The sequence below is a fragment of the Natator depressus genome, chromosome 3 (genome assembly GCF_965152275.1).
Source record: "Natator depressus isolate rNatDep1 chromosome 3, rNatDep2.hap1, whole genome shotgun sequence".
In the NCBI taxonomy this organism is placed as follows: Eukaryota; Metazoa; Chordata; order Testudines; family Cheloniidae; genus Natator; species Natator depressus.
The window spans coordinates 65663945-65679957 of record NC_134236.1 but is presented as its reverse complement, the minus strand read 5'-3'; the positions used below and the strand labels follow the sequence as shown (position 1 = coordinate 65679957).

At 39.3% G+C, this 16013-nt stretch overlaps 1 protein-coding gene across 1 annotated transcript in view; it reads left to right on the top strand.

The window, feature by feature from the left end:
- ME1 (malic enzyme 1) overlaps window positions 1-16013 on the top strand; it is a 340941-nt gene that overhangs the window by 310690 nt on the left and 14238 nt on the right. The window contains exons 11-12 of the mRNA XM_074948045.1: window positions 3543-3685; window positions 6256-6429. Of these exons, the coding sequence (XP_074804146.1) occupies window positions 3543-3685; window positions 6256-6429 (317 nt within the window). The remainder of the gene's footprint in view (window positions 1-3542; window positions 3686-6255; window positions 6430-16013) is intronic.

Here is a 16013-nt window from a genome sequence, read left to right as displayed (position 1 = left end):
CACCGTTAATAACTGCTTCTTGGAGAAGCTAGTCCTCTAACCCACAATGGGAGAGGCAATTCTTGATTTAGTCCTAAGTACAGAATCTAGTCCAAGAGTTAAATATAGCTGAACCATTCAATAATAGCAGCCATAATATAATTAAATTTAACATCCTTCTAAAGGGGAAAATACCAAAGAAGCCCACCACAGTAGCATTTAATTTCAAAAAGGGGAACTACATAAAAATTAAGAAGCTAGTTAAACGGAAATTAAAAGGAATAGTTAAAGTAGTGAATGAGTGATATGCCTGCAATCTGCATGGAAACTATTTAAAAACACCATAATAGAAGCTCATACTACATGTATACCCCAAATAAAAGAAAAAACCAGCAAGAGGGCCAAAAAAATGTCACCATGGCTAATCAACAGAGTAAAAGAGGGAGTTAGAGACAAGAAATCATCTTTTAAAAGTTTTTAAGTCAAAAGAAAATAGGAATATAGAAAGAAACATAAATTCTGGCAACTCAAGTGTAATAGTACAATTAGGCAGGCCAAAAAAGAATTTGAAGAGCAACCAGCAAAAGACACAAAACGGCAAAAAAAAAAAAAAAAAAAAAAAAGTAAAAAAAAAAAATTGTTTTGAAACGGGAAACCTGCCAGTCAGTGAGGCCACAGGACACTCAGATTGCTAAAGGAGCACTCAAGGAATACAAGGCCATCACAGAGAAGCTAAATGAATTCTCTGAATAGGTTCACTGCAGAGGCTGTGAGGGACATACTCACAAGTGAGCCACTCTTTTTAGGTGATAAATCTGAGGAACTGTCCCAGACTGAGGTGTCAGTAGAAAAGGTTTTGGAATAAATTGATAAATTAAACAGTAATAAGTCACAAGGCCCAAATGGCATTCACCCAAAAGTATTTAAGGGACTCAAATATGAAATTGCAGGACTACTCACTATTGTATGTAATCTATTGCTGAAATCCGCCTCTGTACAAGATAACAGGAGGATAGGTAATGTAACACTGATTTTTTTTAAAAAGACTCCAGAGGCAATCGTGGCTATTACAGGCTGGTATGCTTAACTTCAGTACCAGGCAAATTCGTTGAAACTACAGTAAAGAACAGAATTATCAGACACATAGATGAACAGAATATGTTGGGAAAGAGTCAGCCTGGGTTTTCTAAAGGGAAATCCTGCTTTACCAATCTATGAGGATTATTTGAGGGTGTCAGCAAACATGGACAAAGGTGATCCAGTGGGTATAGTGTACTTGGACTTTCAGGAAGCCTTTGACAAATGAAGTCCCTCACCAAAGGCTCTTAAGCAAACAAAGCAATCATCAGATTAAGAGGGAAGGTCCTCTCATGGATCAGTAACTGGTTAAAAGACAGGAAACAAAGGGTAGGAAAAAAACAATCACTTTTCACAGTGGAGAGCGGTAAATAACGGGGTTCCTCCAAGGATCTGTACTCTGACCTGCGCTGTTCAACATATTCATAAATCATCTGCAAAAGAAAGGGGCAAAGTTACAAAATTACTCAAGATAGTTAAGTCCAAAGAAGATTGCAGAGAGTCACAAAGGGATTTCACAAAACTGGGTGAGTGGGCAACAAAATGACAGATGAAATTAAATGTTGTTAAATGCAACTGTACACACAAAATGATGTCTAAATTAACTATTACCACTCAAGAAAGAGATCTTGGAGTCATTTGTGGATAATTCTCTGATAATTTCTGCTCAATGTGCAGCAGCAGTGATAAAAGCTAACAACGTTAGGAATCATTAAGAAAGGGATAGATAAAAAGACAGAAAATATCATGTCACTATATAAATTCACGGTATGCCTACACCTTGAATATTGCATGCAGTTCTGGTCACCCTATCTCAAAAAAAGATATATTAGAATTGGAAAAGGTTCAGAGAAGGGCAAAAAAAATTTTAAGGGTATGGAACAGCTTCCATATGAGGAGAGATTAAAAAGATGAGGACTTTTCATCTTAGAAAAGAGATGACTAAGGGGGGATATGATAGAGGTCTATAAAATCATGAATGCTGTAGAGAAAGAGAATAGGGGAGTGTTATTTACCCGTTCACATAACACAAGAATCAGGGGTCACCCAACAAAATTGATAGGTAGCATGTTTAAAACAAACACAAGGAAGTACTTCTGCACACAACACAAAGTCTACCTGTGAAATTCGTTACTGGCACCCTATCAAAAAGATACATGGCACTTCATTGGTTTACCTCATCAAAGCATTAGACAAACATTAGCTAACTAGAGTGCTTCTGTACATGAGTTCTGCTTCTGGTGTGCAGGCGCCCCATGAAAGCCAAAAGTATAACTGGGTTCAAAAAAGAATTAGGTAAGTTCATAGAGGAGAGTCCATTAATGGCTATTAGCCCAGATGGCCAGGGATGCAACCCCATGCTCTATGTGTCCAGAGCGGGAGTGGACAACAGGGGATGGATCATTTGATAATTGTCCTGTTCTGTTCATTCCCTCTGAAGTGTCTGGCACCAGCCACCATCAGAAGACAGAATACTGGGTTAGGTGGACCATTGGTCAGACCCAGTATGGCCTGTTCCTATGTTGTTGAGCTCCCTGGCATGCAAAGGAAATTTAGCCTTTGCATTTTCCCCAAATATTGTCTGAAGTAGTCTTACTACTGTGGAGGGCCAGGGCATGGCCTTTCCCAAACCCCAGCTGTCCAACTGGCTGGTTAGTGCCACACTGCCCTTGCACTAAATTGTGTAGAAAGAGTGTGTGATTGTGCTTGATTTCTGCTCAAGGTTGCAATGAAGGGGAAGGGTGAGAAGCACCCGATCAAAAAGATACATGGCACTTCATTGGTTTACCTCATCAAAGCATTAGACAAACATTAGCTAACTAGTATTCTTCGAGTGCTTCGGTACATGAGTTCTGCTTCTGGTGTGCAGGCGCTCCATGACCTGGAAATCGGAACATGTTAGCCAGCAGCATCTGTTGGTCCTACTTGCACCACTGATGCCCTGGAGCTCTCCCCCTTGAATATATAAAGGAGGAAGAGCAACCAACCTACTCTTAGTTCCTTTGAATCATTCCTGAGTGTGAGACAGACCCAGCTGGCAACATCCATCTTTTTTTTTTCTAGTTGCATATTTCATTAGGTTTTCAAAAATTCTTTTAGTTATTTATATTTAATAATTAGATTTAGCTTTATTTAGTTTATTTTCTGCCCTGTATAGGAGGGGTCTAGCATTATTTTGTGACTAAAAGCCCTGGGCTTTCAATTTTGTGAGTAACTCCAGCTACTCAACTGATAAGTAACAGGTAAGTAACTTCCCTATTGTTAGCAACTGCAAGCACAGAGTCCTGAGGTTATGCACATGTAAAAGTTACTCCTTTGTTTTTATCACGGAAGTAGGGAAAAAATCAACTAAATGTTAATAGAGAAGCTGTAGTAAAAGAAAATGTTATTGTACTGTTACTCCTTTTCAAAATGACATTCATGAATATCTTGAACCAACGGCCTTCCCTACATTTTCTGTCATGTATTTCTCTTCTTTTATTTAGGAGTTGCAGCCATTGGTGGTGCATTTACAAATCAGATTCTCAAGGATATGGCTTCCTTTAACAAGCAGCCTATCATTTTTGCCCTAAGTAACCCAACCAGCAAAGCAGAGTGCTCTGCAGAGCAGTGCTACCAGATGACTGAGGTAATGGATCATTTGATAATTGCCCTTTTCTGTTAGATGTCGTGTTAGATAAAGAAAAACAAACAGCTATCAATAATTGCTTTGTTATTTATGTTTTAGAAATTATTTGTTTTAGGTGAATTTAGAAGCTAAAGATTAGAAATACCAACTAGTTAATTCTGTATGTGGAGATCAGTTAAATATGTAACACCACAAATCTGATAATTCCATTGAAGCAGAACAAAACACCGAACAAACAAAATGATCTCTGAATAGCTTGATTTTAATTTGAATTTCAGAAATACTAGGTGGAAAAATATTTCACCAATTTTTATTATTAATAAATTTCATGGGGCTATGAAACAGCCATATTTTTATTATAAATTAAATGGCAAAGAAATGAGAGGAGCCTTACTGAAGTGTTTTAGTGCTTTTAGCTAACTGTTCCTGTGTACTGCAGTTAGCGACAGAGAACATCCACTCTGTATTCCATCTGCAAGAATCCCCCCACCAAGTTAGGATGGAGCAGCATTTCGTAGGTTGGCAATGCATTATAGCCAGCCTGTAGATGCTTGTCTACTACTCTGTCCTTCATTATTATACTTAACATATGAGTAATTGTCAATTATGAGACTGTTAGAAGGTGGAACTAAATCAAACATCATATTACTATGTGTCATTTAAATGCACAGTGACCTGTTTTTCCTTAAAGATGTATTTTGTATGGATAAATATTCAGTAAGATAGACATGTCTTATTGCAGGAAGCGAAATATTAGAAATCATTCTGTATTGAGAATGGAGCCCCAGGATCATTGACCTCTGTTACTCAGATTTCCGGTAACTAAAGACACAGGTGAAAAGTACAGAAAGCTGGTTATGTGTGAATAAAACTAAGAACAAAGAACTACAGTTTGTTTTTTGTTCATTTTTTTAAAAGTCCTGTGGTTCTGGAGCGATTGTCAATAACCACAGCAGTTTCATAGAACTGCGATGTTAAAAATAGCCTCTGTGAGCAACTGATGCATCTGCCTTCTGCATTGGATCATGGGTTCTGTACTGGATTTCTCCTCTAGTATAGGGAAGCTTTTTAAATACTGTAAAACTGTCATACAAATAAAAATGTAGCATGTCCCATTCCTTTACTGAAAAGTACATATGACAGTGCAATGCAAGAGTCAAACAGGAATGCATACAGTATGAACAGCTGGTTATAATGGGCAGCTATATCTGGTAACCAGAGCTAAAGATATATTGGAATATCTCTCACTAAAACATATAATAAACAGTCCATGATAATACTGCATGACACCAAGTTAAACAAAATATCCCTTTGAAGAACTGAATTGGAACATTGGTGTGTTTTTTTAAAATACACATTTTCAGTTTCCTAAAATAAACTTTAACATTTTGTGCTACAAGGAGTCTCTCAAAACTATTGAACAGTAAAATTAATCATTTTAGCAATTTTAAATGGAGCTGGACAAAGGCCCTCTTGTAAGGCTGAGCATAAGCATCCTACCCCTACTTGACCGTACTATTTAAAGCCTAAAGTACTCTCATCTCAGCAAGGCTTAGAACCATAGGTAGTTCAAGTAGAGCCTCTGGAATTTCACTTCTCATTATTCTGAATTTAGATTTTTATTTCTTACTATAGATCAGCAGCTATATGGGGAAAGCACTAATAAGATAGGGCTCACAATTGCCTCTAAGACAATTCCTCAGACATCCACAAAAGGCACTGGAGATTGGGTGTGTCACCAGTGCTCTCAGCCTTTGCTAAGAGTGAATTTCATTCCTTTGCAAAGGGTCAGCACAGGACTACACACCACTTAAATCCTCCTTAAGCTGTATTTTGAGGATTTAATTGGTTCATATGGTTTGTGCTGGCCCTCTGCACAGGGCGAACTCTAGTTTAACAGAAAAGTGAGACACCTAAAGTCACCTCAAATCTAAAGCTTACATTTGGCAGCATGACACAAATTGAGTTTTACAAATATAGACGTTTCCTCCTACACTTCCCGATATTTACACATCTGTATTTCCCACAATGATGAAGGAATTGATCATTAACACTGGCTTACACTTTCCCTTATCTTTTCTCTAAATCACATTCATGGTTTCTGAATAAATGTATATAATCTGTTGCTTCCTAATAAAACAGTATCTACTCCATAGCATAAATCAGCCACACAGGATACTCTAAAAAGAAAATGAGTACTTGTGGCACCTTAGAGACTAACAAATTTATTTGAGCATAAGCTTTCGTGAGCTCGAAAGCTTATGCTCAAATAAATTTGTTAGTCTCTAAGGTGCCACAAGTACTCCTTTTCTTTTTGCGGATACAGACTAACACGGCCGCTACTCTGAAACAGGATACTCTGTAGATACCATGATCAGCATTCTGTCATCCAGGACATCTGTCAGGTCAAATAAATCTAATATCCAGTGAAGAGTGCCAAGAAGATTAGTTAAGATATAAGTGAAATTTTGTAATACCTTTAAATATTTAAATGGTTTTGTAAAACCTTCATGAGAGCAAGTTTCCTCTCAAACAAGCTAGTAACACTTTCAAAATATATTTTGTTTTAGGGGCGTGGCATTTTTGCAAGTGGAAGCCCCTTTGACCCTGTGACTCTTCCAAGTGGGCGCACTTTCTATCCTGGTCAGGGTAACAATGCATATGTGTTTCCTGGCGTTGCCCTTGGTGTTGTTTCATGTGGATTGAGGTATATAAGTGAAGAAATTTTTCTCACTACTGCTGAGGTGGGTACACTATTCATAATTTTAAAATCCTTTAAAATCAGTGATTATATAATAAACACTCAAATAAATATGCCATCTTTCAAATCAGAAAACAATATTTCCTTTTAACATTTTAGCTCTTTATTTGTAAGGTAATATACGTTTTCTACTCCTATAAGTACATTTATATATTTTAAGCAGTTATTTTGATAAAGAAGTTTGTATTAGTTGGTTCAGATGTCCAGTATGAAATTCACTTCATCATTTAATATTTCCCACTCAAAAATCTGGATACAAGATGGCTCTATCTAGACCTTTAATCACATTTGAGGAGTTGATCCAAGAGCAAGCTGGAACAAAAGGTTTAATTAAGATGCATACAGTTTTGATTGAAAAAGATGTTAAGTAAATAACCCCAAAGAAAAGATGTGAGAGGGACCTGGACAAAGAATCTGATCTGAATGAGTGAGTCTCATGTGGGAAAGGGGACGTATATTTTCAATTTGTGTCTGTCATAAAGCAAATTATTATAAATTAATGTTTAGATGGCATTTGACTCCAGCTAAAAACCATCATATTTTTGCTGCTAGGGAGGCGCTCTGTTGGAGTGGTTGTGAGGAAAGGGGTTTGTGTGCAGGATTGTGTGCACATGTGATTGTGTGCAGGAATTAGACAGTTTTGGGAAGAAATTATTAGCAATTCATCTTATGGTCAAATTGCACCTTCCTAGAGATCCACTGACCTGCTTACTTAATGGTCCAGTAAAGGATCTACATTTTAAACAGAATGACTAATTAATTTTGTATTGTTAGTAGCAAGGCTTTGTATTTCACATTATTGGAAAAATGTGACTTCTCCTCCTATGGAATTGAGGTATCAACTGTTCTTGCAATAGAAAAGCTTTCAAGCCAAGTACGGACTGTGATGTTTTGGAGTCCACCAAGACCAGTAAGGGGTTCTGGCATCCCAGCCCTGTAGGTTTAGGTGCCTTTTTGCTGTACAGCTATGGTTCAATTCTCTGATACCAGTAGCCTGCCCACAAACATAAGGTCTCACCAGCCAAGTTACTCTTTTCAGGGAGACATCAAAAGCACCCCCAGTCATGGGTCTCCCAAAATACGTCCTCCCTATGTTCTTAATTACCAGACACTCTGACCATTCCCCTCCAGTTTGTCACCCATGAAGGCATGAAACCAACCTGCTAGTTACCAGCTCACTTTGGCATATATACTCCATGCAGTTTGCACACCAGAGATCTGCTCAGGATAAAAATAAACAAAAAGTTTATATATAAACTTATTTAAAAGCTTTTTTATAAAAAATAACCCACAAGTTCAAAAATGAAATAGTAAGGGAAAAACAAACATACATGTTATACAGAAAATAAATGTAAAGACACCACCTCCGGTTTTACACTTTTATATTAGCTCAAATCCCTTTTCTAATATGAGTTACCTGTTGCCTTAAAGCAGTTCTCTAGCATGCCCCCCAGCTGTCAGAGGAATCGAGTATTCACAGACGGCCTCCTGTCTCAAGGCTGTCCCCCAAATTCTGATTTGGCCTTCAGTTCAAACCCTTTCCATTTTAAAAGGGTATGCACTTTTTTTCAGTCACTCTAGATATTCAAAGTGGGGGAAACTCCCTCCTTTCTTGGTTTCCAAAGATGGGAATTTTCTTTTCAGTTTCAACTGTTCCCATTTGCTTGGATGATTCCATATTGGGTTTTTTCTGGGCTGGACAATGGCTAGGTGCTCAAAGCCAGACTTGACTGGTTGGTGAGGTAGCTTCTCCCTGCTAATTCCTTTACCACACTGTTGTGAGGTGATGCTGAAGTTGCACCAGTTACAATTACATATATATATAATACACACACATCTTCATAACCATAATGTGTATACATATCTCATAATGATTATTAAGTTCAGTGCATTATAAGCTTTCATAAAAGACCTTGATATCCTCTTACAGGAAAACATAGTATTTGATCAGTTGGTTAAATTGCTTTTATTTTTGGTTTTCTGTTCTCCCCCTGGGGTGTCTGGACCCTGATTGTCATATGTACACAAGAGAAGTGCCAAAAAGAGATTTGGTCACCCCTTTTAGCATACTTATGGGAGGAGGACTCCCCAGCCAGCAAGCCAGATTCTTTGAATATTAACCTGATCCTGAATAAGTAATATATGATATAGTATGTTAACATTTCATTGTAAATTTGCCTTAATAAAAAGTTTTTAAAAAGGAACAAAAAGTTCTCTTAATACTATATCTACATATGCTTTTTGTGCATGTATGCAGTATACTCTGTTTTGTGTGTTACTCCTGGGGGAATTCTGCACCACTGCACATGCACGGAATTTATGTCCCCCGCAGATTTATTTGCTTCCCCATGGAAAAATGACTTTCTGATGGGGAAGCCACAAGAACGGTCATGCAACCCTTCCCAGCAATATGTTTTGGGGGCCCAGGGCAGCCAACAGAGATGTAAATCACTGTGGGGCAGGAGGTGGAACTGGGGAAGACCCAGCTGGTGGCTCCTATCCTGCACTGGGCTCAGCTGCTAGTCCCGACTGAGCTGGGGAGGATGGGACTTCCTCGTCCCCTGCACGGTATCCAGGGCCAGGTGAGACCCATCCCCAGGTCTCTCCCTAGCTACAAGAAGCTCTGCAAAGTCCCCTCCCGCTTCCTGCACCCATCGCTTTACAGCTGCAGGGGGAGGGATCCCTGTACAGGGAGCTGCTCCCCCATCCGCCCAACCCCCATGCATCCAGACCCCCTTATACCTAGACCCCATTGCCAAGCTTTACCCCCCCCACTCAGAACCCCCCCTGCACCACCCCAACGAGCCATCCGCACCTAGATCCCCACCCCACCGAGCCCCAAACAGCTGCACCTGGATCACCACCCCACCCCACCGAGACCCTACACCTAGACCCCCCTGCTGAGCTTTATCTCCCCCATGCCCAGACCCCCACACACACACTGAGCCCCAACCCTCTACAGAGTCCCATTACTGTTGCACCCAGAATGCCCCAACAAGCCCTAATGCATCCAGATCCACACCACACCTGGAACCCCCACTGAGACGCCTGCATCCAAATTACCCCACACAGAACACACTCAACGTACACTTGGATCTCCCCACACTAAACCCCTCCACACTTGGATCCTGCCTTGCTGAGCCTGCCTGCCCACACCTGGCGAACCTGGCACAGATGGGCAAGGACCTGAGGTGTTTCTGGGGCAGGACCAGTCCTTGCGCTGTATCTGGGTTGGGTGTAGCCTCACCGTTGAGTCTGTGTCCCGAGGGGATCTCCCATCTCTGTGCAGCCAGTGGCCTATGCTCCCCACATGCTGGAGCCACCACATTTATTTGACCAACAAAATTTGCAGAATTTTAAAACGTGTGCAGAATTTTATTTTTTTTGGACTAGAATTTTTAATTTTTTTGGCACAGAATGCCTTCAGGTGTGTGTGCGTCTATATATGTATGTCTGTGTGTGTATTATGCTATACAGAGAGACAACCACAGGGAAATACTGATATAACTCTGGACTAAAGGAAACTCTACCATATATCTTATTCATATTTGGATGTGTTTATTATTGCCTTCATTATTATTTGTAATTCTTTCAAGAGTATCTTTATCTTGTGGAGTCTTGTGAGAAATTGGTGGAAGGGTTCCCTCATCATGTTTTCCCTTGTGCCACGCTCTGCTACAGTTGTCACCATCTTTTTTCCTTTCCATTTTCTCTCCTGACCTTTTCTGCCTCTGTTCATTTCTCTTATGATTATCTTTTATTCTCTGTTGTATTTTACTTTCTAATTTTTGTTCTTTTTTGCTGTCTTGGTGGGAACTTTCCTTCCCTGCTCTCCACTCAACAGAAGACTATATAGTGGTTGGGAGGTTTGGGAAGGTCCACCATTGATGGTTCTAAGAGGTCAGTCATACATAACTTAGTCATGGGAGGAAAGGATAAAAATTTGTGCCTATAAGCTGCTGTTGGAGCCTCCTTCCCTGCACATATGAGCTTCCCCTGTGGCCATTTGCATTAGGTGCCATTGTGGGAACAGGGACAAAGAGCCTCTTGTTGCATTACCCATAGTCATATTAGCAAATTTAGAGAGGGAGAGAGCAGGTTGAGCATTATGGAACTTTCTCCACCCTTACTGTTGTCCTCTGTTCCACGCAAATCCCACCCTATTGACTTTTCTGGAGCTTAGGTGGCTCCTCTCTCAGCATTCTGGCTTCTTATGTTCCCTTCCTTAAGCACCAAAGTCTCCCAAAGCAATTTATGGGGAGCCTGGGCACCTAACTCAGGTTAGGCATTGCAACAACGAAAGTACCTTTGTGTATTTAGCCCTCACTGCTATGACCCCCTCACTCCAGTCCCTGAATCTCTCCACTGGTTTCTTTTCTCTTTTCATATTAATTTCAGCCTCCTCATCCTTCATAATCCTATCCACAACTTTGCTGTCATCTATACTGTCTCTGACTTATTACATTCCTATGTAACTTCTGCGACTATGTTTGGAATAGTCTGTCCAGTCTTCCATGTACAAAGCAACACTTCCTCTTCACCTTCAAATCCCGTCTTTCTTAGTCTTCCTATATTGCTGTCCAACTACTAATATCTCTATTTTTTCTTGCACATGAATACTTGTCTCATATATTGTATTTTTGTTAATTAGATTATGAACTCCTCAGGGTATGGACCCAATATTTCTACATGTTTGTAAAGTCTGATACACATTTATGGCACACGATTATAAATAGTCAAACCTTTTGCTCCAGAAATCAATTTTCCCAAATAACTAATTATCTATGGAGGCACCAAATAAGAAACACACAGACAAAATATGAAAAGATTAAAAAACTACAACTTAAAACTCCATAAACCTGTTAGCATCACAGAAGTAGGTAACACCCAAGGAATGAACCATGCACTACAAGTGCATACCGAAGCATTCAATGAAAAAGACTCCGTCTGTTCACAGCTCCATGAGGAATGAAATATTTATAGATATAAGGCTAAAACACAGCTGAAGAAGAACCAATGGAAGAGACCAAATATTCTAGAAGAAATGGCAAATAACAGAGAAAATAATTATTCTTTCCAAATTCATAGATTCTAAGGCTAGAAGGGACCATTATGATCGTCTAGTCTGACCTCCACTATAACACAAGCCACAGAACTTCCGCAGAACAATTCCTACAGTATATATTTTAGAACAACATCCAATCTTGATTTAAAAATTGTCAGTGATGGGAGAATCCACCACAATCCTTGGTAAATTGTTTCAATGTTTAATGTGTGCACTTATGACTTATTTTTTGCTTTCCATAGAAATAAATGTAACCTCTGCAGTTTTCTTTGAAACTTAGTTTAGGATTTTGATGGGTTGGATCACAGAAACCCCCTTGGGGCTGCCAACTGATGTGCCAAGACTACTACTGCCCTTGCTTTCCCTGCCAGCTTGGGGCTCCAGCACCCTGTCTTGCTGAGCCAGACATGCCGGTCTGCTCCAGCACAGACCCAGGGTCTGAACCATGTGCCCCAGAGCTGCAGACTTAACTGAAAGCAATTTCAGAAATGTTCATGTCTTTAACACTCAGATGCCCAACTCCCAGTGAGGTCCAAATCCCAATTAAATCCATTTTACCTTGTATAAAGCTTATACAGGGTAAACTTACTCAAATTGTTCACCCTCTATAACACTGATAGAGAGCTATGCACAGCTGTTTGCCTCCCCAGGTATTAATACATATTCTGGGTTAATTAATAAGTAAAAAGTGATGTTATTAAATACAGAAAGTAGGATTTAAGTGGTTCCAAGTAGTAACAGACAGAACAAAGTGAATTACCAAGCAAAATAAAATAGAACATGCAATCTATGTCTAAGAAAACTGAATACAGATAAAAACCTCATCTTTAGAGGAATTCCAGTAAGCTTTCTTTTACAGGCTAGTCTTCTTCTAGTCTGGGTCCAGCAATTACTCTCACCCCCTGTAGTTACTGCCCTTTGTTCCAGTTTCTTTCAGATATCCTACGGGGTGGAGACGCTCTCTCTTTAGCCAGCTGAAGACAAAATGGAGGGGTCTCCCTGGGGTTTAAATAGACTTTAAATGGTGGGTGGACACCACCCACTCCCCCTGTGTAGAATCCCAGCTCCAAGATGGAGTTTTGGAGTCACATGGGCCAGTCACATGTCCATGCATGACTAAGAACATAGGTAGCAGCCATAGGTCACATGCTACCTTGAACGTCCTCAAGTAGACTTATGTGGATTGGAGCATTCCAAGATCCATTGTTCCTTAAATGCTTCTTGATTGGACACTTAATTTGCACATTCCTTTCTCAAGAAGCTGACCAAATGCTTTACAAAGGCTACTTAAAAATCAAGCCAGTACACAGCCAATATTCATAACTTCAAATACAAAAATGATACATGCATGCAAATAGGAATAATAGATTCAGTAGATCATAACCTGTAGAGAGAGATGCTACATGGCATATGTAGCATAAAACATATTCCAGTTATGTCATATATACATTCATAAGCATATTTCCATAAAGCCTTATGAGGAGCACCGTCACAAGGGTTTCAGCCCTCCTAAGATTTCCTTCTCCATCATCTTCTCCTGCTTAATTTCAGTGATTGTTCAGAATTTGTGACTTCACAATATGACAGACCATGTATGTTACACATACAGGCTTTGCTTCATGATCCGTCAGAAAATAATATGATTTGTGATTGAGAAACTCTTCTTCAAACCAAATATGTTTAATTATTGGCAACAGCTAAAATCAGACATTTAAAAAGAAAAGATTAATTTAAATTATTTTCTTTTTCAATCTGCAGCTATTTTTCTCAGATTGTGGACTCCTAAATTAAAATCATATTGAACCTGATCAATACTTGGAAGGGAGACCTTCAAGAAAAAATTAGGTTCTGAAGGAAATGAGACTAATGATTTAGTAGGTGGCATTCTCTCTTTTGAGTCAGTATTCAGCCAATGCCCCAGAATGGAATTAGGGTTAGAAGGCCCTGATCTGCTATAATCTGGTTTTTCAGATTAGATTTCACATTACATCCCGATCATTGAAAGTTAAAGATCACGTGGAACTTTAAAAAAAAAAAAATCAGATGTTATCCCTTATGCACTGGGTAAACTCCAATGTATTATTATTGCTACGAGTATTTACAGGGTTTTACTGTGCTTTCTAAGTACACCTTACACCAAGCAGAATCTAACAGCTTCACAAGAATGTGGAGCACAGTTCAAATATCCCCAGCAGCTGACTGAGTTTCTTTGAGGACACCTAAGACTGTGGGTAGCATCCAGAAGATTTAAAAACAAGTGAATCCAGCAAATATTATGGAAAACCTAGACGAAAAGAAGCTACATTTCATCCTGATTGTGGGGCTCAGACACATTCCCAACAGCTCCAGAGATTAGAATACCCAGCTCCCAACTCCTCCAAGCTTTTCGTCTTCCTCTTGCTGAAGTTGTCTTGATGGAGCAAAGGCAGGAAAGTGGGCTCAGACAACTGGGACCTAGGCTGTTCAGGCTTAAGATCAGCACCTTGAATTTCATCTGCAAGATAACTGGCAGCAAATGTAATATGTTGCTCTTTTGGTCTACAATATTTACGAGTGGGCAGCTGCATGCTGTACCAGCTGGAGTTTCCAACACTGGTTTTGTTAAGCAAGGTATACTCTGGCATCTTTAAAAAGTGCCCTCAGCTTGTCCTCTCTCGGAGGGACATTCACAATTTCCATCAGTAAAATTAGTAAAAGGCCAGACTGTTTCCATTGGCTTTAACCATCCAAGAAGGGCAACGATCCATTTCATAGGACTTTGGATAATTACATCCTGCCTGCTCAAAGCCTCCCCTGTAATTTCAATTGGATATGGTATTCTTCACTTACTGTCCTAAACTGCTGCCTGAAGTTAAACAGTTGCCTCATTTCTTTCTAGAAGTAGCTTCATTTTGGTTTGGGTTAAGTCATTCCCATATGTAGTTTGTAAAGTGCTTTGGAATACTGCTGGATGAAAGGTTCTATATACATGAATTGAAATGTGTCTTAAGTGGCAGTCCAAAAGACCAGCAAAAACTGGTTGCTGGCAGAAGCAGTTTTAACTAGCAGTCAAACAACATTCTGGAATCTGGGCGGATACAGTACTGTTAAATCTCTTAAAACGGTCTGCCTCCTGAAAGTTGTTTTTAGTGCAGATTTTGCTGTATACTTTATTATGCAGTATGAAAGTCCCTCATGAAATTTTACATGAGCAAATATCTTTACCCTATATAGTCAGTCTTAGTGGTTTAGAAGTTAATGCACAGCCATTCAAGATACTTATGGGGACAGAATACTCACAACTGGTCTCATACTGCACGCACTAATTGTGCTGGAAACAGCAGCATGTTTGGATCTTGAGTGAGTGTGGGAGCAAGCTCACCACTCTGTATTGAACTGTGTGAACAAGCAAGAGTTCGGAGTAGCACTGATGGGCTACTAAGGGAACCCTCACCAAAAAAGCTCAAAAGTCATTGAGGGTAAGAGATCTTAAAGGTTTCCACTGAAGTCCTGGGGGAAGGGGATAAAAGGGGTATATATCTTCCATAAAGGACTAAAATCATAGTATACCTTGCTTTTCATGTAGGTTTTGAAATAATTATGGTATTAAAAGCTGAAAGACAATTGTGAATGGAAGTGCCAAGCAAGCCCCAGATTTTAAGACTCCCAAAACATAACTGTTAAATGAAAAAATCTTCTTAGCATGTAATGTAGGCTTATCTGTAAAAGAGAGCTATTGAAAATATGAAGCCAGGCTGCATGCCTGCAACTATTGACCTCGAGCTTTGCCACCTCTTCAATTAATTCTGATAGAAGGAACAGTTCACTTATTGTAAGTACCTCAGATTCTGTTTTCAGTTATTCTGTCCTTCATGTCAAGTAAACTAGAATGCAACTGATTTTAGATGATAAAGCTAAGGTACTGTGAGCTATAATGCTTCCTAATTGCAGGCAATTACTCTGTAATGACAAGGAACATTAACTGTTCCTCTAAACTTTACCAAGCACAGCAAAAATGTCAGAATTATGAACTAATGAAATACTCTTGGCGCTATAAAGCCTACAGTTAATTCACTTCAGAGATAATCCTGTTAAACCTTTTCATTATAGAAAATATGTTCCCAAATAGCCAAGATGTCTGCACCTGGTTGATACCATGTGCTCAGTCTTGGATGACATCCATTTAAATGCTGGACCATTTCACTTTCTATTAAAAACATAAATTAATTGAAAATGCTTTTCATAGTCCACTTGAAGAATGTGAAATTTCCTTTGAAAATATTAGTTTGTGGTTATACACTGTTTCAAATGCCTTGTTATAGAAGTACAGCACAGAAACTTTTAGATTCCATGTGAGATAAGGTTGTCACTGGTCTCATCCAGAATAGTGTCCAGTTTTTATTCTCTAACTTGCTCCCTGTAGTCTCTTGCCACAAAACAAAACATTTCGCTTCTGAATTTTCTCTGTGATGCTTTAAACTAACAGCAGCTAACTTCTTCAAGCCTTGTATTCCCAGCAAAAT